Source organism: Carassius carassius, chromosome 22 (assembly GCF_963082965.1).
Source record: "Carassius carassius chromosome 22, fCarCar2.1, whole genome shotgun sequence".
Taxonomy (NCBI): Eukaryota; Metazoa; Chordata; class Actinopteri; order Cypriniformes; family Cyprinidae; genus Carassius; species Carassius carassius.
In genome coordinates this window covers 10,071,109-10,098,113 of record NC_081776.1, presented here as the reverse complement: position 1 = coordinate 10,098,113, position 27,005 = coordinate 10,071,109, and the positions used below count along the sequence as shown (strand labels likewise).

Here is a 27,005-nt window from a genome sequence, read left to right as displayed (position 1 = left end):
AGAGACCAAAATATCATAGATGCAACCATCTAGAAAGCATAGAAACATAGAATACCTTAGCAGTCACTTAAAAATGCCCTTGCAAAGACCTCTAAGGCTCAAGCAGATAGCAAACAACAATCTTCTATGAAAAAGTGTAGTTTAATAATGTCATGAGGTAATGTTACCTGTCCCGTAACAAAATGAATGAGAATTTTATGTGTGAGCAGATGAAGAAGTTTAATTTTCTTTGGGATTATTAACACTTCTAAATGATATAGAAATCAAGGCAGTCTTACCTGCAGGTTTATATATTGCGGGTTGAGGCAGTGAGAAGTTCATTAGCAGCACAGGCCTCCATGAGCGCTGGAGTTAAGCTCTGATGGAGATCGCTCTGCTATGATTAGATTTAGATTAGATCAGATTTTCAGGGTTTAGATTTTAGATGAGCTTTGTTGCGAAGAGCTCTTTCTCACCTTGCGACAGTGTTTGATAACACAGAGCTGATCGTGCGGTGTCTGTGTCCCTGCACTACAGCAAACACCCCACTGCTTCACACTGCAGTTTGTGTGTGTGTGTGTGAACTTCAGCCTTTGAATACTGAATGTTATTATAGGAACTTCATCGTTAAATTGCTGTTCTCTCTCTCTCTCTCTCTCTCTCTCTCTCTCTCTCTCTCTCTTTCTTTATGTGCTTTTCTTTCCTCTCCCTCACTCCAGCAGATGGAAAGAAAGGTAAAGGATAAGAGGTTTGATTTATACATCCCATATTAGTCTCAACCTGCTTCCTGCTGTAGTACCGCATGCCTAAAAAGACTCTCTCTGTCCTTCTTTCTCTCTCTTTTTTTGTGATTTACTGCTGGAATTTTTTTTTCTAATTAGCATTTTTCTTTCTTTTGATTTCCTGCTATTGTGTTTGTACACCAGCTAAGAAATGATTTCTCATTGTTGAGGCACTTTTGCCTATGAAATAAATTAATCATGGCTGAATGCGAATTGTTGTATCTATAATAGAGAATCTTTTGCATGATGCTGCAAACACATTACTACATGGTAGCATAAATTCAACATGACCAACACAACATAATCCAAAAAAATCGCAAATAGCTACAAAAAAGAGCAGATTTTGTTTATTAAGAAAACCCAGCAGAATGTTAATAGTGATTTGATAAAGCAAATTAGTATTTATTTATGATTTGGTTAATATTTAGTATGTATTGAGTAGATAGCAGATTATTTATGCACACTTAAAAAAACTGTGGTTGTCAATAGAATAGCATAATTGTGATTAATCTTATGATTTCTGACCAGGCTTTAGAGAGTAGAATAATACATTTATACTTTTCTCTATTTTTGTGCACATTTCTCTCTCTCTCTCTCTCTCTCTCTCTCTCTCTCTCTCTCTCTCTCTCTCTCTCTATATATATATATATATATATATATATATATATATATATATATATATATATATAAAACAATCAAAGAGTCCTATACAATTTAAAGCCATAAAAAGAATATTAAAATTCATAAACATGGTTGTCAGTATATCTCCTCTCTGAGTGTGTTATAAATTAGTGAGGGTTATTTCTAGTAGCTGAAGGTCAGAAGTGACGCAGGGGGAGATGCATGTGCGATAGCACAGAGAATCACGGATAAGGCCATAAAGATTCTCTATTCTTCCACTGCTGATGTTATCGCTTTGTCTCTTACATCCACACACGCACTAAGCCTGTACCAGACAGAGATGGTTTTAGTGAACGTTCCCACATGAACCCTGTCCTGAACTGATGCCCTTGGAATAATCAAAGGTCCGTGTCATCTTTCACAATACCAGCAACCTGAGGCCATAATGACTCTGTGCATCTCTTAAGGATAGAGATATCTACTGTGCTGCTATGTGCAAGGACTCAACACATAGCAGCACAGTACTCTGACTTTCTTTCTTTCATGGTGCACAAAAATAAATATTTAATAATCTTTCTCAATTTGTACTGAATCCAGTTGTGTGTTTATATGTGTGTTTTCCACAGGCTAGACAGTTGGAGGAGAGAGACAAAAAGCTCCGGAAGCAGGACGCTTTCTACAGAGAGCAAGTGGCCAAGATGAAGGAAAGGGTATGACCTATACATTTGCATTTACATTATCCACAATTCCTGAATACGTATATACTGTAGCGATGAACACTGAAGTGCTGCATTATCACTAACACAATGTGATAACCACAATGCTTGACAGTAACTCACTAATGCACGGTGTAGAATGTGAGATGAGCTGTCCTGAGCTATAGAGGGAGAATGTGAGTCAGCCTGTCCTGTGTTATATATAGGCACAGGTGAGAGAGGTTGTGTTGCTCTACTGTATCATGGCGAGGCAGACTGTCTTGATCTGTAATGTGCGGCTGAGGCCCCTCGGCAACCTTGCTCGCTCATTTGTTGTGTCCTCAATCTGACACCCTCCTGCTGATAATGGTCAGATCCTCCTCTGAGCCTCTGGGATGTGAGGTGTCCACCTCTCCTCACCTCAGACTCCATCCTCAAACGGACATACACATGTTAAGCTCCTAGAAGGGGGTGTGAAAGTGTGCAAAAATGGTGGATCTCTGGTGATGAGCTATTTTAAAGTGTAGGTTATGTGTCTATAGGTGTTCAAATAGTTTAGCCCTTTGTTACATATAAACAAACACACACACACACACACACACACACACACATATTTTTAATAGTTAATAGTGTGTGTGTGTGTGTGTGTGTGTGTGTGTGTGTGTGTGTGTGTGTGTGTGTGTGTGTGTGTGTGTGTGTGTGTGTGTGTAATATTTTTAATGTATATTTGTGACCTGTGAAAAATCTAAATTTTTCACTTTTTTGCCTGTACAGTAGCTCAACATTAGCCTGAGCACATTCCAACTCATTTGCCAGCACTGGTCACATTTATACAATTTTGTTGTTGAAGAAACAAACAAAAACATGATTGCAGCAAACTAGCAGAGCACCTGCACTTACAGTAACACAATTACTTTACAGTGCACATTGTTGTCTAAATGCACAGTATAATCAGTGCGGATCTGGATCAGTGTAGTCTAAAAAAGCTGCTAAAAAGCTTCAATTATGATTGATTTACGGTAACTGTGCTTTCTGTTTGTTTGCACGCAATAAAACAAATGAGTCTGTGATTATTGACAGCATGCCACAAATGGAGTCCATAGACATTAGGCTAAGATAATAACCCAGAATATTCTTTTAAAGCTCCATTTATGTCAGTGATTAGACTTATCCTGTGTCCATAAAAGTAGCTGATCTTTTACACGGCTGTTAGCTTTAGCCCATTCTCTCTGTCTCTTTATAAGGACAGCTCTCAAACCATTTCAACTCTGCATGTTGGAGGTGTTATTGATCACTCGCAGCTTCATCAATCACTCAACGATCTCTGTTCAGTGTCAACATATTCACAAAGACATAGACCTCAGCCCTTCTGAGAGAGACACACTCAGCTGGACAGTAGTGTGTCTGAGCCAAATGGATTTGCGTATCAGGATTTGTTGGTTAGACTATGCTTTGGGTTTTTACACAATATATTGGCTTAGAAAAGATTAAGGACCATATAACATATACAGTATATCATAGGATATTCTATATACAATAACCATAATATGCTGATGAGTTAAATTATTTTAATAATAATAATAATAATGGAAAATGAAAAATATATACAATTTCATTTATTAAGATTTTTTTGTTTTCAATAGTGAAGATAAAAATTATTTTATTTTATTATTCACTGAAAATATCGACTTTTTTAAATTAATAAGAACAGTTGAATACGGTTTTTATTTATTGAAAATTGTAAAATATCAATAATGATTATAAAAATAATAATTAATTAAAAGAAGTAGACAAAGATGTTATTATTCGCTGCTAACGTTGAGTTGCGGCCAATTTGTCTTTGGTGTTTTAGTTTGAATTTGATGTCTGATTTGTTACTCATTTAATTGAGTTTTGTGAACCAGATAAATGGATTCATTTATAAAAATAAAAAATAAAAATACAGATTCATTCATAAGTCAGACTTTCTCTGTAATTGCTCAATTGCTACTGTTGAGCATGCCAAGGAGAGATACGACAGATATCAAGATATTCAGTAAATAGTTACTAACATTTACATGCATTTCTTATACAAATACATTCAAGAGACTTGTAAAATAGCATACGAGTCGTCTGGAACAATTATACAATACTTTATGGAGCTTTGTGTCCTTTTTGTTGCCATTTGTTATATCTGCATGGAAAAGAGCAACCAGTATGTTCTTGAAAATTTTTCATATATCAAAAAAATCTGAGGAAGAATTTGAATTAAAAATGTTGTTTGCAGCAACCTCCCAAATCATTCTGGGAAGCAATAGCTTGATTTTGAATATACAGCACCACAATATTATGGTGTTTTCCATTTGACTGTTTCCTCCTGGTCTTTCCTCTCTACTCCTTCTCTAGCCACTGGACTGTAACAGTACCTGTAGAGAAAAGGAAAAACAGAGCGAATGAGAGATACAGAGAGAGAAGAGAATAAATCGCTGATATATATTACATGTCTCTTTCAATTGAGTTTGCTCGTTTATCAGTGGCTTGTGTCTGAGGGCCCATCACACCTCTGAGACGGCGGCTGCCACCTTCAGCTTACCTATTGGTGCGGCCACTCAAATTGCCTCTGAAACAATATCTATATATGTACGTATATATTCACCAGTGATTTTCACTCAATACTCTCTGTAAAACAATCTCATATTTTTTTTAACTGAGCATTTTTTCCCCTCCTCAATCGCATTATTGGTAGTTTTGTGTCTTTCTCGTAATGCTCCATGACCCCAGTAGAGAGCTGAAGTCTGAGGTGTTGAAGAAAGCTTGCTAATACAGTGTTTTTAGCCTGATCAATGGAATTTAAATGACTTCAAGGGCACTTGACTGCAGTGGCTTTGGCTGTATGTTTGCCTGCTCGGAATTACAAGTCATTCTTTTTTTCTTTAACACTTCTTTCTTTTTCTCATTGATATGGTCTGGCTTGATGATGTGTAAGAAATTCATCATAACCTTGATTGCATTCCAAGCCAATCAGGCTCAGTGATAAAATTCCTATAGTGCACTGCATTTGCAACACAATATTATGAAATTTGGTAACTAAATTTGGGAATCTGTAATTCTGACTCTGCAATCCCAGGGGCCCATTCTTCGTACGTTTCTAACTCAGTTAGCTGGATTTGATTGTTGATGATTTTGCATGATCTTGGATTATTTGGTTCTTCGAAGCTCATTCCAGAGTTGCTGTCAAAGCAACGGGTCCGTAAGCTTAAACCTGCTCGGGAGCAGTTTATTTCATATAAACAGGATAAGCATCTTTTTAAGAAGAATTGATACTTAAAATCTGTCCCAGCCACTGCTGTTTTATTACAAGTGTATCCTACTGATCCAGGGACAATAATTTAAAATAACAATCATTTAAAATAATGTTGTGTGGTCTTTAATACTATAGACTGATGTCATAAAATGGGTATCGAAAAAAGTATTGTTCAGGAATCTGTATCGAATTCACATACCGATCTGTACCGATATCGAACATTTTTGAACGATACCCAGCCCCACTAAAGACTGCAATTAAAGCAAAAGGTTGTTCAACAAAATTTTATTATGTAGAATGTTATAAGATGCACTGAGTAAAGACAGCTAGATATAAAACAAAAACTGTGTCAATAATCTTTATTTCAGGCTGCAAAGCTACAAAATTTTAAAGGGGGGTTATTCTTTTCTATACCCACTGTGAATCACACTTCACAGCATGTAAAATTCTGTTTCTGTTTCCTGTGCTTACTGACAGCATTGTTAAATGAACATTGTGTGTTGTTTTATTTGAGATCCGTGTGTGGTCATTATCTCTTCTTCACTGTAGATAGGACACTTGAAAGGGACAACGTCTGTCTCTGCATGAGGCCTCGTTAATTTAATTAGCCTAGTTTTATCTATATCAAAGCTGTAACCAGGCTGTTCACACAGAACGCATATTACATTTATTTATTTAGCTGACACTTTTATCCAAAGCGACTTACAATGGCTATATATGTCAGAGGTCGCACGCCTCTGGAGCAACTAGGGGTCAAGTCTCTTGCTCAGGGACACATTGGTGTCTCACAGTGGATTTGAACCCGGGTCTCTCACACCAAAGGCATGTGTCTTATCCACGCGCTAACACCATCTAGTCGAGAGACACAGATTGAGCTTTGCGTTCGTAGTCATGTCCCCTTGTTTTTACTTCCAGACAGCCAGAAGCATAGTAAAAATTTGAATACTTTGAAAATGTGTTGAGATGAGTTGAAATCTCACTAATATGTCACTTTAAAAATGTTTTCCATGCTTGGAATGGATGTTTCATGAAATGATGTTGAGTTACAGCCTTTCTGCTTGTTAGGGACATTTCTACTCATCTGTTTTGTTTCACAGTCTCCCGCAGTAAGAGGTAGTGATGGAAGAATTGCCTCCACAGGCCTCTGTTCTGCTTTCCTTCCCTGTTTGCAGTCGCCAGCTTTGAATTGTGCTCTGCAGAGCCAATATGGCCGCCATGCTGTTGAGCCATAATGGCTGTCTCAGCGGGGGTTTCCCTACACTCCCTCTCTGGTCTGTGAGAGATAGCACAGCCTGCTGATTACTCCACCACTGCTCAGATCTCTCATTATAAAGCCTGCAAGATTTTAACATGGGGTTGTTTCTCAGAACACCACCTATATGCACCATAAGTTGCAAGAGTAGCTTTTAGGAGGTTCTTTCATTAGTCCATAACACCCCTGTGTGCACCAGAGTAAATAAAGTTTTATTTTAATATGCCTGTGAACAGAAGGTGAGAAAAGAGTCTGATAGCCGCTTTGTAGAACAGGTAAAGGACTTGATTTTAATGAAGGAAACAGTACTTCAAATCATGTGGCTTATTTTGACTTAAAATAAATGTGAAAATGGCGGAGTAATATCACTGCAACTTTATAACGTCATATATCATAGTTGAACCAAATGACTTTGTTTGTTGCACCACATGACTTGATTGGCAGACAAAAGTGTTTTACTATTAAAAAAAACTCTTCCTGTTGGATCACATGACTTTATTGGTCGTGCCACATGATTTTGATTTTCCAGACTAAAGAGTTTCATTATTACAACTGTTTTGTCTGTTGGACCACTTGACTTGTTGGTTGCAGCACACAATTGATTTTGCTAAATCAAAGCCTCTCAGTTAGAAGTTAGTTGGATCACATGACTTTGATTTTACAATGTTTTATTATATTTCTTAAATATATATACAGGTAGGAAGAAAAGAGTCTCTCTATAAGATAGTTGGACCACATAACTTTTTTTGGTCATGCCACATGACTTTATTAGAGTTGTTAAGTATATTAGAAGAAATAATATAACTTGTTTGCAAAATCAAAGCCTCTCTATGATGTTAGACCATGTGACTTCGCAAAATTGTCATATAAAAGTCATGTGGTGTAACCAGCAGACAAGAGTGTTTAATGATCAATATTTAAATATATAATAAATAATAATAAAAAACTTTTGCAAAATAAAGTCATTGCGGCAAACAATTTTATGCGGTCCAACAGATGAAACTGTTTAAAACACTTTCTTCACATCTTGTGGTGTGACTAACAAAAACATTTGGTCCAAAAGACAAAACTTTTAAATATTGATAAAAGCAAAACAGAATACATTAATAATAAAAGCAAAATCAAAGTCATGTGGTCTAACTCACTCATCAAAGAGACGACATCTGCAAAAAATAAAAAAAATAATAACAATAATAATTGTAAAAATATATATATATTTTTTTTTTTAATTATTGTTAAGATGTGTAAGATCGGGTTTTGTAATCATAATCTGATTACAGTCTACTTTTGCTTTGGCAGATGAAGATGAGGGTTTCGTGAGAGAACATGTTGGTGGTAAAACGTTTGCTCTCCGATTGATGCAGGGGCCTCTAAATCAGTGTGGCCCAACTCTGAAATCAAAAGCAGCAATTATCCCACTCTGTCATTAATCAAAGGAAATGACAGACTTCCCAAATTACACCATTGCTCAAGTCATGGGGTTTTAGCATATGTGTGGAGGTCTGATTTGCTTTCCACATAATCAATTTCTGTCTAGGCCAGTGCCCTCTGAGTGTGTAGCCCTGATTAGTACTGACTCCTCCCATCAGATCTGCATCATCACAACATGCTCTTTAAATCACTGCTGCTGTTCCCTAATATCAGGCTCCTCAGGGCAAGCTTGTACCTGATGTCGTCTTTAACTCTCAATGTGTTGTTCCAATAATAGGTTTGACGGCAGAATTGTCTGCTCAGGGGGAAATAAATCATCATTTTGGAACTTTGCAACTGTGCAAGTTGGCTTTTCAACTTCCTACATCCAGTAGTGTAATACTGTGTAGTTTCACAAAGGGTCCAAATTAACACTTACAAACAGAAAATGTTTTGCCTTGGCAAAAAAATAAAATAAAAAACCATTAGCATTTTTTTTCCATAACATGTAGAATGTTTTTGCATTAAATTTTGTTTTTTCATTACTTTAAGTTTGTATTGTTATTGTTGCCTATAATTTTTTTAAATATGTTTAATTAATAAAGTAAATAAATGTTAAATATAAAATTATAATACTTTTTTTTTTCTGACCAGTAAATATTATTAAGGGTCTTTTATGGTAAATGATCTACCCACCAACCATTGGAATGTTTGGCAGGAATCAGATTTTGCACTCGTACCACATTTCTGACAAATGATTTTTACTTGACGTACAGTCCATCAGAAGCTATACAGTAGCTTCACTAAAAGCCCAAGATATAATTATTGATCCTCATGGTTGTAGCCCTTCATTTGTATTGATGTGTGTGTGAGACAGTGAATGTAAGATGAACCTGTCTCACTGTGATTGAGAGCTCTCTTTATGGATGTAGCTGAGCAAGGTTTTATTGTCACATCCTCAAATTCAGTCATCTATCTGACATTCTGCCCATTTTCTTTGAAATGTCAGTTATTGTTGAATCATCGATACGAATGCTTTATCAAAATCCATTCCAGGTTGTAAGGATATTGTTTTTTGCCCACCTATCTTGACACACTTCAATAAGAACCTCTTTGATTTGCTCCCCTCTTTGAAATCTAAAAACAAGCAAAATTGTCTTTGTGCTGCACAGAGTACAAGAAATGCTTAATTTATATATATATTTTTTTAATTTTGGTTTGGAACTCAATAGGGTTAAACCTGCTGCTGTTTTGATTTTTTTTTGTGAGCTTTTTGTCTATAAATGTTCTGAGACATCAGAAAGAATAAGGACACATACCTTATTTAAGTTTTGGACACATACTTTCTCTCTATCCCTTCCTCAGAGTGCCCAATTCTACAAGGTGACCAATGAAAACTGTCACAAGGCAGCAGAAGAGGTCAACGCCAAGTTCAAGTGAGTTCAGTATGAGACACTCTTGCACTCATCATCTCAAAGTCCAAATACAGATGTTCCACATGCTGTCATTCATTATTTTGTAGGCTTTATCTAAAGTTGTTATTCACTAAAGTCTTGTTTGACTAAAAAATGTATTATATCTTAGACATTTTGTTAATAATAACTCCTTTTGTATTTTAAAAGGAAACATGTGAGGGTGAGTAATTGATGAACAAAAATCCCTTTGAATCTACCAAACTAAAAGATGTTTCCCTCAATATTGTGACAACCTTCCAAGTCTTGTCATGAATGTGATGTCTTGGCCATTAGGCTACTATAGCTGGACACAAGTAACTGAAGAGCTCTACAATAACAGGACATTTTGGCTCCATATGTCTTAATGTGACCTATTAGCCCCAAAAGTAATGCATGTTGGTTAGGGGGAAGTGAAGGGAGGCCGGCCTGTTTCAGGACTAGCCTGTGCTCACAAATCTCTTTAGCCTGTCATTATCCCTCTTCCTCAGTGTCAACACAGAGATCATCGTCTCTTTAGAAATGTCAGAAATTGATTTGTGATGTCCAATGGGGCAGAATGGGAATCAGGAGGGGGGAGGTTGCACAGCTAATGCTAAATTGCATTAAGAAATGCATTTAAACAGCATTAGCATGACATGGTTCTTTGCACAGGCCCGAGTCGGGGTGTCATGTGACCAGCAAGGCCACAGTGGATGCTGTGATTGGCTGATTGCATTAGAGAGGTGCATTAGCAGCACTGTGATTGGATTACGAGATGGAGGGAGGAGAGTGTGTTAGAGGGTTTTTTTTCTGTGTAATGAAATGTTTTCAGGGTCTGATGTTACACGAGGAAAGACGCAAGCATTACTGACTGCAAGAATAATGAGGTTTAACTGAATGTGCATGAGAAAGAAGAAAAGAAACTGCAAAGTCTCTGTAATATATGAATGATGGGCCACGGGTGTGTGTGTGTGTGTGTGTGTGTGTGTGTGTGTGTGTGTGTGTGTGTGTGTGTGTGTTTAGATTCTACATTAGAAACACATCTATCTGTATTGCTTTTCCCAAATGGATATTTCAACAATATTCGCCCTCTGAAGGGAAAACAGGTGATAAGATACTATCAGTATTTTGAGTGTTTTGATTTCCTGAAAGATGAAACTGCCCTAGAGATGGAAATCTTTTGTTTGAAGTTGTAAATGGTAGTAGCTGAAAAAGCTTTTGATGTGAATGTGGGTTTGTCTCCTGGAAAATCAGTCTGGTATAATTGCTTTCCAATGCATGTGTATTTGTATAAGAACATACCCGTTTGATTTATTTTTATTTACTTTTATTTAGTCATACTTTATTTAACCTTTTCATCCTGAATGTAGGAGTGTCCCCGACTAAGGATTTTCATACTCAAATCGGCATTTTCGAATCTTGCTGATATTTGACTGATAGTCTAATCATATGTTTGGGGGCGGGGCAAAATACATTAACAAGAGTCAAGTCAGACATTCGACTAACATAATTACTGATGTTAACACACAGGGAAAATGTGTAATGAACACCTTGCAGATATAAATGGGGGTAAATAATGTTTTATGTTTTGATGAACAGATAGCTAACACGTAATGTGGACGGAACCACAACAATTAACAATTTGATTTATTTTTTACAATAGTGCTCTCATTATAACCTTAGTCTAAAACGTAAGCAGTTAATGTTCTGCATTTCTGTTTTGAGCTGCGTGCGCTGAAGATAAGTAGAGTGACGCATTTGATAGCAAGTTTTTAATCAATTGGATTCAACTCATAATTTCATACAGAATACGCTTTGTTATTTATACAACATAACGTTAATATTAAGACTTAAAGGCTATTTGCAAAAAGGGTCCAAATGCGAACTCCTTTTGTGGACGCGTTCTTCACGAAACAATGTGCAGAAACATGGCTTTTCAACTGTTAGAGTGGTAGTCAAATCAGGATCCTCAAAGCATAGATTCGTCGATTATTCGCGGTCACCCCTTCCTAAATGTTGTGCAAAATAAGAGGGCAATGCCATGAACTTTTGCCATGATTTTATTTTAATCATTAAGCATTGGTGAAATTTATATAAATGTTTCTCTCCAAAATGTTGGTTTTAGTGGTGTAGAAACTAATTTGATGTCAACATGGAATGGCATGGAATGAATCTTACTGGTAGTGATGTTCATAACCATTGGCAGGCCAAACAAAACTTGGGGCCCCTAGAAACAGCAATACAGTGACAAAGTGTTAGGTTAGGGTCGGAATGAAATTTATCAACCAGTGTGTTAAAGATATGGTTTAACGTTGAGAATTTGATTTTAAGATGGGTAAAAGTAGAGTTTAAGATGTAACGTTTAGGGTTTGAGGTCAAGGTCAAGTGAGGTTTAAGATTTTAAGAATGAGTTTATGAGGTTAGGATTTAGGGTAAACAATTAGGGTTTGGACTGGACTGAGAAATGTTGTTTACAGGTTGAAAGGTTGAAAATTGGGGGTCAGGGTTAGGAAAAGTGGTTGGAATTAGAGATTTGGGATAAGGTAATGCTATGATTGATTAATAGGGATGTTGTTCTTGGACCAGCAAAGGTTTGTGTAAAATCAAACTGAACAGCTAAGTGTTAAATGACGTATTTAATTTTAAACATGTATAAGAATTCCTATAATGTAATCACAGGGAATAAAGCAAATGAGCCTATAATAAACTTACATCCAAATGTGTTATCTTGTCAATGGTTGTTTAGTTAAAATAGCATAACAATTCTTTGTTCACTGTAATATTACTTTGGTCTAAAATAGTGGATAGCAAACATGCAAGATGCTAGATTTACAACGGTTATTTTTCAACGGTTACCATGGTGTCCCAATTTTGAGAGTAAGTTCTACTTCATACACATATAAAATTATCATTTAGAGGATTTACTCCCGTATCCCGGTTTTCACTTCTGAAACTTCATATTGTGTACATGGCCCTGGTGTACATACACACACACACACACACACACACACACACACACACACACACGCATACACAAAAAACTTCTGTTCCTTGCAGACTAATGTCAACCTGTGCAGCCGTGGATGCTGGATGAATTACAGATAAATGCCTGAGTGAAGAGTATGATGTTTTCTCCAGCCACCTGTCAGTGTTGACCTTTGCCCTATCCCTGTGATGTTGTGTTTAAGCATGCACTCTGTGTGTTTGTCTTGTGTCCCCAGGGGGTTGCCATACTCTGTCATACCAAAACAATTTCACAGTGTAGACCTCTCCCTATGTTCTGCTATCTTCTATACTCTGAATGGGTGTAGATGTGTCTGCTCACCCAGTTTAGTCACCCATTAACATGTTCTGTTTGTGTCAAAGGGCACTTGTCGGAATTATTGTCCCAATGCGCTACACCAAAGTTTAACATGATCATCAGTCTGCTTTTAATAAATGGTTAAACCAAGAATAGACTAAGGCCTGAAACATCCTCTACAAAAAGTATGTGAATGCAAACACTTGGTTTTATGCATCATTATAAATATATTATAATATAATATGCATTAGGCCTATATACTGTATCATTACTGCTGTTATGGGGCACTATAGTGGGCATTAGCATAAAACTGTTTTGATATAGTCAGATACTAAAATCCAGTAGCATTTTGTGATAATAAATAATGAGTAAATAAATAAAATGCTAAATTCTAAGATCAATTATTGTAAATACAACTGAATGTAGTGTTATAATAGATAATAATTATATATTTTTTAATGTTTTACTATGTATATATATGTGTGTATATATATATATATATATATATATATATATATATATATATATATATGTGTGTGTATGTATATATATATATATATATATATATATTTAAATATAAATTAGGGGTGGCACGGTTCAACTTTTTCACGGTTTGTTTGTTACACAGTTTTAGAGACACGGTTTTGGTACAGTTCGGTATGTGCTATGTTTATGGAAAAACTTTCAAAAAATAAATAAAATAAAATAATTTAAAAGATTATTCTATCCAACTATAAGCAACAGCACAAATAAATAAAATAGAGTAAAGATACAAAAAATAAACAGTGATTTTCAGTTGGGGTTTTTTTTTTCAGGTAGGTCTAGCATTAGTTTTTAGGTACAGAACTTGAATAAAGTAATCAAATGTAAAACAGCATTGCATATTGGATTGTATAAAATTAAAGATTATTCTTTATTAAAGTTACAAAATCTTTTCTTTCAAGAGCAGTGAATGATTTCTTTGTTGTTACTGTTTCGATTGATATAACGACTGTCACTTTAAGAGAATGCACTAATCCGGCTATACCAAGATAATTTTTTGTGTGAATTTGTCTATTTACACACAATACTTCAGAGAGAGCTTAATATTTGCGTGCGTTCTGAGGTGAGGGTTTGCTTTTTCGGATGAGCCCGCACAAATATTTTCACTGTGCACGCGAGCTTGCGTCCTTTGGCTCTTAAATGTTAAAAGCACTATTAATGTGTACTATTAAGGTCTCATCTGTGAGTGTGTGCTATCAACACCCGAGTGATGACGGATGAAATGATTGCTCTTATTCCAGCATACTGCATTCGCATTGAACAAGAGTGAATGGTTTGTCCAGGTTTTTTTTTTTCCCTTTTTTTTTTATTTTTTTTTTTTTCTCTCTCATCGCTGTTGTTGTAATGTCTAGGAAGCCAGAATGCGCATCCATCAACGGAAACATATATTAGCTGAACCATGTTTGTTTTACGTGTTATTTATAGCATGAAGACGGACACAGTTTTTGTTTCATCCAGCTCAACAAAGGATCAAAAAATGCATCACCCCCTCCTAAAAATGACTTGTAAACTCAATCAGGTGTAACTAATCACCTTCTCAATGCCTCACAAAGCCAGGTGACTTTCAACTGTGATCAGCTGTGGTCATTTTTAGCTCAGCATGAAAAAGTTTCTTGGGGCATTTCAGTCCTTGGTAGTGCAACTGAAGCAAACAATCAACTATGAGTGGCATGGCACTGTCAGAAGATCCCCGGGATAAAGTTGTGGACAGGCATAAATCAGGAAATGGATACAAAACCATTACAAAGGCTTTATCAATACTTAGAAGCACAGTGAAGTATGTTATTAAGAAGTGGAAGGTATTTTATACAACACAGACCCTTCCTGGATCAGGACGTGACAACAATATCACAAATTCTCCACAAATGTGGCTTGTATGGAAGGATTGCCAGAAAAAACCCACTCCTCAAGAAAGGCCACATTCAGCCAGGACTGAGCTTAGCCAAAACACAACTCGAAGATTCTGAGGCAGCTGAGACTAAAATTGAATTATTTGGCATTCACACCAAACGATATGTCTGGAAGAAATCCAGTAGAGCTACCATCCAAATAAAAGCATTCCTACAGTAAAGCTTGGAGGTGGGGTATTTTTCTTCAACAGGGACTGGAGCACTTGTCAGGATAGAAGGAATAATGGATGGGGCAAAATCCCGTCAAATTCTTGAGGAAAATCTGCAGCCCTCTGCCAGAAAGTTGTCAGTGGGAAGAAGTTTTACTTTTCAACATGACAATGACTCAAAGCACACAACAAAACTGACCACACAGTGGTTAAAGGAGAAAAAGATGAATGTCCTTGCATGGCCTAGTCAGAGCCCAGACATATACCCCATTGAAAAACTGTGGAATGACTTGTAGAATGCCATACACAAACGCTCACCATCAAATTTAACTGAACTTGAGCAGTTCTGCAAAGAAGAGTGGGCAAATATTGCAAAGTCTAGATGTGCAAAGTTAGTAGAGACAAATCCCAACAGACTAAAGGCTGTGATTAAAGCAAAAGGTGTTCTTTTTCATTACATGTTGGTGTTGGGAGGGGGGATTCTTTTATATACCCACTGTAATTCTTTTTTTTACATTTTCTAAAAAAAACATAGTTAGATATTAAAAAAAATCATTAAAAAACTATTTTCGTTATACAGGTGCATCTCAATAAATTAGAATGTCATGGAAAGGTTCATTTATTTCAGTAATTTGACTCTAATGGTGAAACTCGTGTATTAAATAAATTCAATGCACAAAGACTGAAGTAGTTTAAGTCTTTGGTTCTTTTAATTGTGATGATTTTGGCTCACATTTAACAAAATCCCACCAAATCTCAACAAATTAGAATACTTCATAAGAGAAATAAAAAAAAAATGTTTTAGTGAATCGTTGGCCTTCTAGAAAGTATGTTCATTTACTATACATGTACTTAATACTTGGTAGGGGCTCCTTTAGCTTTAATTACGGCCTCAGTTTAGCGTGGCATGGAGGTGATCAGTTTTCAAACAACACAGTGGACCAACACCAGCAGATGACATTGCACCCCAAATCATCACAGACTGTGAAAACTTAACATTTTCTAAAAAATACATTTTACAGTGTTGTTATATTATATTTGATATCTGATATCAAATTTGAAAAATTCAAATGTCAGCTGAAAACCGCCACAGTACCTATATATTGTGAATCCTTAGCACCTGCATGTGCATTCATTTATAGAGGTTATTTCTGACCCTACACGAGACTGTGTATTGGCATTTTCTTGTGTCTCCTTGGAATAATCCATCATACACCTCAAGATCTCAGACTGTAATAGGCTGCTCTTTAGAAGAAATAACTCCTCTTAAAAGGACATGAAGTTTGACTGCCTGTTGAAGCACAGCTTGACCTGTCTCAGAGAACACAATTATAGCTATTACAACGAAATATAAGTGAATGGCAGTAGACCAGCCATAATATTTAAGCTAAATGTTTTGTTTTAAAAGAGGTCATTCTATGGCTTAACGGCAAAGAATATCAACGTAGAGTTAATGGCCTTTTCGCTCAACAAGAAAAGCTCCACACACACACACACACACACACACACAGTTATGTCTGGTGCTGCTCCAGGTTATCATACCCTCGTCATCTTGAAAGTGTCTCTCCAGACTGCAGGCAGGCCACTTTTAGCTCTGTTACATCTTTGCCGCATCTGGGATTACCTATATATCATTCTCTTATCTTCCCTCTCACCCCTTCATCTTTTTGTTTTGTCTTTCTCACCCTGTCATCAGCCCTCTGCTCATCTTCTCCATCCAAAAGCCTCTCTCTTTTTCCCAATTACACCTTTTCCTTCCATCCCGATAGGTAATGGGATATTGTGAGTTCGTTTCGAAGCCCCTGGTCTCTCGTCTTTGCTGATGGATCGCATTTTAAAAACACCGAAAATGAGCGCTTATCATTTTTCTTCGTTACTGCTTCATTTGTTTTGATTTCTGTCTGCCCGTCACACAAGCCGTCAGCTCTTAAATGAACATACATGTGGTTTTTCAGAAGTGGACGCTTAACCTCTTCACCCCGCTAGACTGCGAGTACTCATAATGATGATAGATAGTCACATGTCTGTTAAGAAAGAGATCGGAGTTCATTCGGGGCCGGCTGTAAAACACTGGACTTAAATACGCCGCGCCGGCGGGACGATACTTCATTAGTCTTGATTTACAAGAATTAAGACTGTTTGAGAAATGTGTGTTGGTATTCTAATATGCTGAATGCTTCAGAAAAGGCGTCTTTGTGCTTTCTGTCTGCCGTCTCTGTCTGCTGTACTGTGGCCGAACAGTTTTTGCCTAGTAAATCCCCTACAGACCGCCACACCTATAGGAACTTCATGTGCTGCTAGTGTAGTTTAAAAGGAAGCTTGCAGAACCATGGGATAATTTTACAACACTCTCTTTCCGTACTTTTCCTGCCTTTCATTCAGAAGCTCTCTTTTTCTCACTCCTCCTGTGATAAAGCATCTCATATCTCTGTGCCTCTCTCACAGTCGTCCCAGCGTCTGCTCGCAGTGATTTATGACCCGCATCTATTTCTTTTCTTCCAAAAATCATTTCTGCTGGATGGAGGGATTTACGTGGGGACCTGAATACATATATATACACGTCTATGATATTATAGAGCTGTCCTGCTTTTTGACTCCAGATCCGTGGATAGTTAGGAGTAGAATGTAAGTAAGATGGCAAAGGTGCCATTCAGCTGTGTTGATGTGTGGGTATTTTATTCATAATGATATTGAGTGATTACAAGCTATATCAGAAGTATGCATATTTTAGTTAATATTACAAATCATTTTTTTTGCTACAGAGGAGGATGAGTTTGACCTTTGAAGGTTTTATTTGACCTTTTGAAATAGCAATATTGCAGGCTAAAATGTCAAACCAAAGCTGCCACTGATTTTTTTTTTGTTATATGTGAACCTAAAAATAGATGTAAACTAACATAATTCATTTATAATCATTGTCAGAGGAAAGATTAATGGTTTTGAAAAGAAATCTCTTAATCTCATCAGATCTGCATTTATTTGATATAAAATACAGTAAAAACTGTAATATTTCATTTTAAGGTAACTGTTTTCTATTAGAATATGTTATTGTTATTGTAAATGTAATTTATTCCTGTGATGGCAAAGCTGAATTTTCAACATTCATTACTCCAATCTGCAGTGTCACATGATCTTTTAGAAATCAATCCAATAATCTGATTTGGTGCTCAATAAATTTGTATTTTTTTATTAACAATGTTGAAAACAGTAGTGCTGCTTAATGTTTTTGTGGAAAATATATATATTTTTTTATTCTGTTTTTTTTTTTTTTTTTTTTTGATGGATGGAACGTTCAGCCATTATAATTTTTGGTAACAAAATAGCTCTATAAAAATAATTTATATTTAATTCATATGTATATAATATTAAAATAATGTAATTCTGTAATTGTTAAGGTTTTTAGCAGTCGCTTATGTTTACATTCAATGAGTGCAGATACATAATGAATGTGGTTATATATCATGCTTTTTATTTTTTTTTTTTATTTATTTTTTTTTTTTGACTAATATTGTCCACAGTCCTGAAACTTTAAAAAAGGAGTTTTTGCGTCTTTTGAATTTATCAAGTATAAATGGACCATAGGGGACTTTTTATTTATTTTTTAAGTGGTGGTCCCAGTATTACTATACTGTTTTATTACCTAGCCTACTTAAAAATATGTACTTTTCTATCACCAGTAAAGTACCTCAGCTTGCATTTTCTGTCTTGTTTTCTCCATTTTCCTTTCTTTTTGCCTCTTTTTGAGGTTTTTCCTGTGACAGTCTAGAAGAGGGATGATGTGTGATAGAGAGCAGCTGTGTGAATTTGAGTGGACGGCTTGAGGAAATGACAGAGAGATATAGAAAGCATAGGATAAGAAAGGAGAGAGGGTGAATCCCCAGTCCTTCTGGGGCCCAAAGAGTTGGCGTCCATTCACTCTTTCATTCATCTGGCCTACAGTGCAGCTAATATGAATGACGGCACGGATTAAACCGTGTCTGATCTAAAAAGAGTGTCTCTCTGAATAGAGCGGGATAACATCTCCCTTCTGCCCCAATTCTTTCCTTTGCCTTTTGCTGTCCCAAAGGTCATCCCTGTCAAATGAAGAGTTTTGTGTGTGTGTGTGTGTGTGTGTTCTAATCCTCCAGGGACAGAGGTGATGTTTCGTCTTTGGCCATGTTGGGCCTCCGATTTCATGGGAACCATGGTCTTCGTCACTGTGTCCACTGAATCTTTGGTTGAAAATTTTAGTGACCTCGAAGGATGGAACAATTGTTGATGTCGATCTGCAAGATTGTATAAAATCCAGCAAGAAACACAATGCTGTCTGGGTCAAAGTTGAACATTCTGGGATGTTTGCGAAAACATTTCGAGAAAGCTCTCAAGTTGAATTCATGTTGAGTGAATGCTTAATAAGTATCATATCACCATGATAACCATCATTTCTTCCAAAATAGCATTACACTTGCTTATAGATATTTTTAAACATTGAATTATAGATTGTCAAGATTCTGATTAAATGCTTTACAGGGAACCTATAATAAACGTGCCTGCATACATAAATGACAGTATGCATAACTGTTTTGGTGCCAATTTCTTTACTTGAAGTTATATTTGTGAAAGGGACAATTTAAAATAATTAAAAAGAATCATAATTATTCCAAACATTTGACGGACAGAATATATTTTCCCTGTAACTGTTACAAAACAAAGTTGGCCATAGACAAGTTTTTTTTTCCCCCCTGATAATCCATAGCAAGCCTTCATTTGTGAAATGTGGGATAAGAAAGATAAATAGAATACTGTGTCACATGATGTTTGGCGTTTTTCTTACAAAATGTAAGTTGATAGTGCTGTCTTACATTGGACCAAATATTTATCAGGTTTATCGGTGTAGACTTTTGGGCTCAGACACATGGTACAGCTGGAGGTGTTTAGACGCAGGTGTGTGTGTGTGTGTGTGTGTAAGTGAGCGAGCATCTTGCCACTGGAGAATCTACACCTCAGAGACACAAGCTGCACTGATTAATACTGCTTTCAGTTGTCTGGGTGAGTGGGAGTGTGGCTGCTTTACTTAGCTGTACTTGTGGAGACAAAACTGTGACCAGAAGTTCACTAAATCTGACAAATTCCCTTTGGAGACATATGCGAAGGTCATCAAAGGTCAAAAATTGATTAATATATTAGGGTTTTTTATGCATTCCAAAAATGCCAAAAAGTTCATTTAGGTTTGAGTTTAGATAAGTAATTATAACAAGCTTTATAAAAGCTTTTGGCATATGTTCATTTAGGTGAAATGTGTGTGGTTCGGGATGTGTGTGGCCACCTTGTTAGACCTCCTGCCCTGTGATTCAACATGCAATTATCCCACAAACTAATTCTGCACCAGTCAATTCCGCTATTGATTAGTGATTGATCTGATGTTTACTTGTGAAAGCACAGCAAGAATATCATTTAAAAACTCTGTCACTTCCACAGGATCAGTTTGTTAAAAATAGAAAATGTAATTATGATGGATGACCACATTTGTTTGCTAAATATATCTGTCCTTTGATGGTTTTTACTCTCTCCTTCTTCCCTTCTTTTAAGTTTTTGTTCTCTCTCTCTCTCTCTTAGACGGTATGAAATTAGTCCAGTGTGCACCGACCTTCAGGGGCAGATTCTGAAGTGCTACAGAGAAAATGCCGGGAAAACTCTGCTGTGCTCCAACATCGCCTCTCAATACATGCAGTGTGTCAACAAAGCTAAACAGGTAAATATTTGTCTGAAATATTCACCATTGGATAGTTGTAGTTTAGTTGAACCAGATCAAAAATATCTATATATCACAATGGTTTTTTTTATGTGTGTGTATTTTGTAATATTTAACACAAGTTTAAGAAATGGATAAATGTTATATTTTCCCAAATGTTTACTATTTTTAATAATATTATAAAAATGTATATCTTTTTTATTCATTTGGTAAATATATGTATACTTTGAGATATTTTATTCTAGGGAATATATAGAAACCTATTACAATAAGACTCATTAACATGACTTGAATTAACATGAACTAAGAATGAACAATAATTCTACAGCATTTATTCATCTCAGTTAATGTTAATTTTAACATTTACTAATAGATTTTTAGAATCAAAAGTTATTGCACTGGGAATTAACATCAACTAACAATAAACGACTGAATTTTTATTAACTAACATTAACAAACATTGACATGGGAATGAATGCATTGTTCATGTTAGTTAATACATTAACTGATGGAACCTTATTGCAAACATTACCTGTAAGTGTTTTATTTTTAATTAAATAAAAAAAAATACATTTTGAGACAGATAGAGGTTGTTATTCTAGAGAACATGAGAAATGTTTCAACATAATATGAAATGTATATGTTTTAATATAAATGTAAAATAAGTTTATTTATTGAATTGAAGAAGCACTCATGCAAGTCGAAACATTTTGTCCCTTTTGCTTACGGTGCTTGTGGTTTGCATTAAGACACATTATAGTGTGTGTGCATCCTCTGTTTTGTATGTTCAGTTCCCAGCAACCCTTGCATACGAATTAGCATCTACAGCTGCTCTTTAGCCCACAGCTTTAAGATCCATTGAAACAGCATTGCCGCCTTCTCCAAACCCTGTAATAACACACTCTCTTCCTGACCCGCACCTCCATTTGCAAACTGAAACTTTTGCCCAGTGTTCTCTCACTTTCTGCTTGGCTGCAGGCGCCACTAAGTTCACTCTAAACTGTAGGCTCAGACGAAAGACTCATTTCCATAATACCAGCTGACAGCTGCTGTTCTTGGTGCAGGCGTAAGTGTGTGTTAAATGAAGTAAGTGGGAATGGGGACATGTCATTTAAATAGCGCCCTCCCAAAATCCCGCAATGCAAGGATGGAAATGAGCAGAATTGGACCGACCCTTTCCGAAAATCTCCTCCACACACTCCAGCAATTCTTTGCAAACACAATTTATATTCAGATGGGTCTTTCCATTTGATTTTTTACAACAGCACAGTTTTGGGAGCGAGAGTGAAAGTGTATTGCCCTCTTGGGTATTAGTTTAAAGCAACGCAGTGAGTTCTGCCGCACTTAAGCAATACATCATGTAAATAAAGAGATGTTTTATTCATTGTTGTGTATGCACCAAATTTACCTGTAAATTCTTTAGCATCTCTAATGTTGTTGTGTTTGCGTATATGCATGTTCTTGCATGCAGGCCTGTACTTAGTATTGTTGTCTGGTAAATTTAATATGGATTCCCAGTAATGGCATGAAGTATTTTATGATTTTATTGACTCGGCTGTGAGGAACAGAGGTGACCTGTGTAATAAAGGTTTATTAGTCACACAGGAAGACAATAAATAATGGCCAGATAACAAAATAGCTAAACTGCTTCTGTGCTGTGTGTATGCATGAGAGAAAGGGATGGAGGGCTGTGCAGCAATGCAAAAATATGTATATTTTGAATATATGAGGGCTATGGTTTGATGTGCAGCTACCATTTACTACAGCAAATACTTTTTATAATGTATTAATGAGTCAGTTACTTGAGTAACTACTCTGAGTATTTTTGGCCAATTCATTAAAATAATCTGCTCATAAGAACACTGTTGTTGTTCTTTTCTTTTATGTTTTTTGTTTTGTTTCATTGTCCCGAGTCCTTGCTGTGCTTTTGATCTTTTTTGTTTAGTTTTCTTTTTTCCTTGTTGTTTTGTTTAGCTTTTTTATTTTGTTTGCACGACCACTATGCAATAAAAAACATTCTGTGTGTTTATTGTCGGAACCCAGTCTTTGATTTATTTAGTTTTTATTCAAATCAGCGTGCAAGCTCATATGCTGTGGTAAAATATAATCATAGTATCGTAGGAAATTAGATAAAATTGTTTGGTCTGGTCTGTAATATTTTCACTTGTGTAGTTTTTATCAAAAATAAAGGTCTTAGAAACAGTTTGGTTTGTTTTTTTAATAGTTGAAACTTGAGTGCTACATCACATGTTTGCCGTCAGAAGTGGGATGGATTTTAGATAATTTTAGAGCAGGGGTGTCAAACTCAATTCCTGGATGGCCGGAGCCCTGAATAGTTTAAATTTAACCCTAATTAAACACACCTGATACAACTAATCAAATCTTTTAGGCTTATTTGAAAGCTACAGGGAATGTGTATTGAAGCAGGGTTGGAACAAAATTCTGCAGGGCTCCTACCCCCCAGGAGTTAAGTTTGACACCCGTTTTAGAGGATATGGGCATGTAACACAACTTTTCCATGATGGTATCGGTCTAATTTGGCTAGATCTTCTGCCAAGTAACAAATCATTTTCCACCAAAATACTGTAGTTTGATTGGACACTCTGTCACCTCAGCTTTGACTTGACATGTTTTGTAGGTTCATCTTCAATCCATGGCATTTTTGATGGCATTTTCCATGGCATTTTCTTCATCTATCGCCACTGTAGATCACGATGTCTGATATGGTGGCCAGTCCTTGCTTGTCTTTCAGGGTGTGGAAGTCCCTCAGGATCTGATCTTTGTAATTTTAAGAGAACAAGAACCAGATAGCACTGTATATTTGTATAAACAAGTCTTTTTAAAAGAATCTAGATAGAGTTGCTCTAATCGGTGGTCACCATTGCTAAAGAGCCAAAGAGGAATGAATTCTCCTGATATGGCCTGAGTAGTCGAGAGGGTAACAACAGTGATCGGTCATGGCTGTGGCACTGTGGACGTAATTACTCCATGGTTTATCTTTGCTGGACTGATAATATTTTGGCTGTGACCTTCTTCTCCTTCTTCCATCACTTTGTGAAGCAGTGACTACGGTACAACCCTGAGCTGATAGTGCCCTGAGCCCAGAGATAAAGCATACACCCTCTTCCTCTAAAAGCACCGTGAATACTACTTTATCGCCAGTGATCTCTTATTTGCTTTTTATACTTTAAAGGAGCTATGTGGAGGTTTTTACTTAAAAAAAATCTTTAAGATAGAGTTTTCATTTGTACATGTATGAGCCAACCATGATGTAACAAAAAGAATGACACCTCGACTGTCCACCACGATTGCCTCTATCAGCCTGTAGGCTCAATTGTGTGTGAAGGAGTCGGGCCCGAATTGGCGCGAAAATTCACAAAATGTGACGTCATGCGCGTTCTCGTCTTCTTGGGCTTACAACCGTACGGCACGCCAGCCATTATAGTGAGCAGCGGCAATAGTGTTTTCAAATGGACTCTGCGGATGGAAAGAAGCGACCAGCCTCCAGCACAATTCAGACACCGACGGACATCCTCGTAAAAAAAAAAAAGAAAAAAAAAGAGCGTGCGCACTGAGAATGAGCATGAGACTGGCTGCAGTTCCTCTAACTGCCACTGGTGTCAGTAACGGTTAGAAATTTCAGAACCTACGCAATGCTCCTTTAAGCATGGTCAAATACTCCTTACCCTCCCTCTCTCTTCTGTTGTCCGCTCTATCGGAAAGAGCAGAAGAGCTTGGTACTACAGCATCTGTTTGTGCCAGTGCGGATTTTTCACTGGGTCAAACTTGTGTCCTTCAGAGGTTTGGAAGAAATGCCACCACCTGTTCCAGTGTTTTTCTCTGTCCTAGAACCGTCTGCATATTTTTATGAAAATAAGCAATGAGTGTGTGAGAGAGATGCAGAAATGCATTGCCTTATTGCAGTGCCTTAGAGATGTAGTACCATAGTTATTTGACCAATTTAAATCAGTTTTTTATTGTTTATGTTAAAACATATTAATATGTTGAATTTGAATTTATTTGAATTAATTTAAGATTTTTATGCACTTTATATTTTCATTAGTTTTTTATATTTAGCTTTTTTATATTAATTCTATTACTTACATTTATTTTCATTTTCGACTAACTAATATTTATATTTTATATAAGTTCAGCTTTATTTCGATTACTGAAAACTATTTTTAATCTTTTTAATTTTAGTTAATAATAACAATGATTTTAAATAGGTGTTAAAAGGTGATTTTTAATATCCCATTTTGCTCAAAAATATGTCTGATTACATAAAATGGGTTGCAGCTGCCATTAATGTGAGTTCAAGTAAGGACAAAGCTGTTGTTTTCTCTCCAAACATCTTTATGGCTTCTTCCTTTTTTATCATTTTGACGACAGACCATGACGCCCGTCTATGTTCTTCTCTCCTTCTCTTACTCTGGGGATTTTTATTTCCTGTTATCGGGTGCAGTAACCTGTGAGAGATGCGTATTGACGGGAAGAAAGAGCCGCATCTTTACATTTGGTTGTGTTGGGGTTTTTTGCTTCCACTGTGGCTTGCCGTGTGGTTCACCTCTCAAGAATATGCACACATGCACTCACAATCGCTTCTTTTTCCCATTTAACTCTCTCTTTCACCTTGTGTATTTGCATGCGAATGCCATGGAAATGTGCCACTGCATCTCTCACTTCTTTCCTAACATGCACTGCCTTTTTGTCTTTGTCTAGGACAAGTTGAGGACTGGAGGTTAAGTCTCTGAGCAGGAAGAGAGGAAGACCTGTTTGTATCTGTGATCTCACCGTTTATCGACTGTTGCTGAAGGAAAGACGTCACCCGGAGACACACCTGAGCAGACCTGAATCAGAATCTGCAGTGAATTGAGAGCTAGACACCTTTGAACCTTCCTTTTTTTACCTATACCCTTCACATCACTTTTACCTTCTTCCCTCCTCCCTGTTATTTCTCCTTTATCCAGTAAAGGGAAACTAGTATCCATTTATGAAATGGACAGAATCAGTAAGCAGAGGTGATCGTACAGTAGGTGGAACTCAAACGTTCTGAGCACCTGAACCAGAAAATGCACATTTTATTTGGTTCACAAAGGATAGCACACAGTGAAGAGAACCAAATTAGACACCAAATATTGGCTAATCTAGAACCAACCACAGAATCCCAGAAATCTGATATGGTTCTAGGTTTGGTGGGACTGGTAATGTAGCATCATTAAGACAGCCATCATACCTGTGATCAACCCTGCTAACCCACCACAATCCATCATCATCCGCTGTTCATTGTGTTTTTGTGTGTGATGTTCATTTCTGTTTATTTTGTCTTGTTAACACAGAAAGTTTAGGGCTGATCCCCTGATCTGCTTTAAAGAATAAACTATTCAAACCCTAAACCACTTTTGACTGTGTCTCAATACTAGGGCATGATTAAACACATGTATCAAATTAATCACATGATGTCATAATCACATTAGTTCATGCATTTATGACCTCTAGACTGGACTATTGTAATGCATTTCTAGGTGGTTGTCCTGCTTCTTCAATAAACAAGCTACAGGTAGTCCAAAATGCAGCAGCTAGAGTCCTTACGAGGTCAAGAAAATATGATCATATTACCCCAATTTTACAGTCTCTGCACTGGCTACCTATTAAGTTCCGTATCAGTTACAAATTATCATTACTTACCTATAAGGCCCTAAATGGTTTAGCTCCTGCGTACCTAACTAGCCTTATACCACGTTACAATCCATCACGCTCCCTAAGGTCACAAAACGCTGGACTTTTGGTAGTTCCTAAAGGAGGTAGAGCTTTTTCACATTTGGCTCCCAAACTCTGGATTAGCCTTCCTGATAATGTTCGGGGGTTCAGACACACTCTCTCTGTTTAAATCTAGATTAAAAACGCATCTCTTTCGCCAAGCATTCGAATAATGTATCTCTTAAATTGTGAGTGTAGTTGCATCTGATCAAATGCGCATTCTTATTCTTAGCTTATCTAATATTTAGTAAGCTATTACTAAATATTGTAGAAACAATTTTCTGTAAAGTTGCTTTGTAACGATTTGTATTTTATTATTCAGAAATAATCACTATACGGCCTATTTTGGAACTTATTTTAATACAATTATGAGTTACATTGCATTATACTGTATATAATCAAAGTATCAGATCACATGAGTCTTTGGCTGTTAAATTGCATCTCACTCTTTGTCAGTTCTTGTGCTGTAAGTGCTGTATTTTTTTATCATTTTAAAGACGCATTGAAATGTTTTTGCTTTTTTATTGTATTAATTTTACTACATTTATGAGATGGATTGAATCACAAACAATTATAGTAGGTCAGTCTTTAGATGGTACATCATGTCTTGCATTTTTCAGTACTTCACGATTTTTTAAATGTTCTCGATGCATTTAATGC

The 27,005-nt window shown here is 36.5% G+C and overlaps 1 protein-coding gene across 6 annotated transcripts in view; it reads left to right on the top strand.

Annotated features, from left to right (window-relative positions):
* The window catches only part of LOC132098909 (MICOS complex subunit MIC19-like), a 63,135-nt gene extending 37,154 nt beyond the window's left edge, over positions 1 to 25,981 (top strand). For 3 of the 6 annotated variants that reach the window (XM_059505183.1, XM_059505186.1, XM_059505188.1), the window contains 5 exons: positions 699 to 713; positions 2,009 to 2,092; positions 9,388 to 9,458; positions 20,453 to 20,588; positions 25,308 to 25,981. In XM_059505183.1, the coding sequence (XP_059361166.1) occupies positions 699 to 713; positions 2,009 to 2,092; positions 9,388 to 9,458; positions 20,453 to 20,588; positions 25,308 to 25,331 (330 nt within the window). In that variant the 3' untranslated portion in view covers positions 25,332 to 25,981. The remainder of the gene's footprint in view (positions 1 to 698; positions 714 to 2,008; positions 2,093 to 9,387; positions 9,459 to 20,452; positions 20,589 to 25,307) is intronic. The other 3 variants (XM_059505185.1, XM_059505187.1, XM_059505184.1) reach the window with 2 other exon arrangements.
* Positions 25,982 to 27,005: the final 1,024 nt, after the last annotated feature.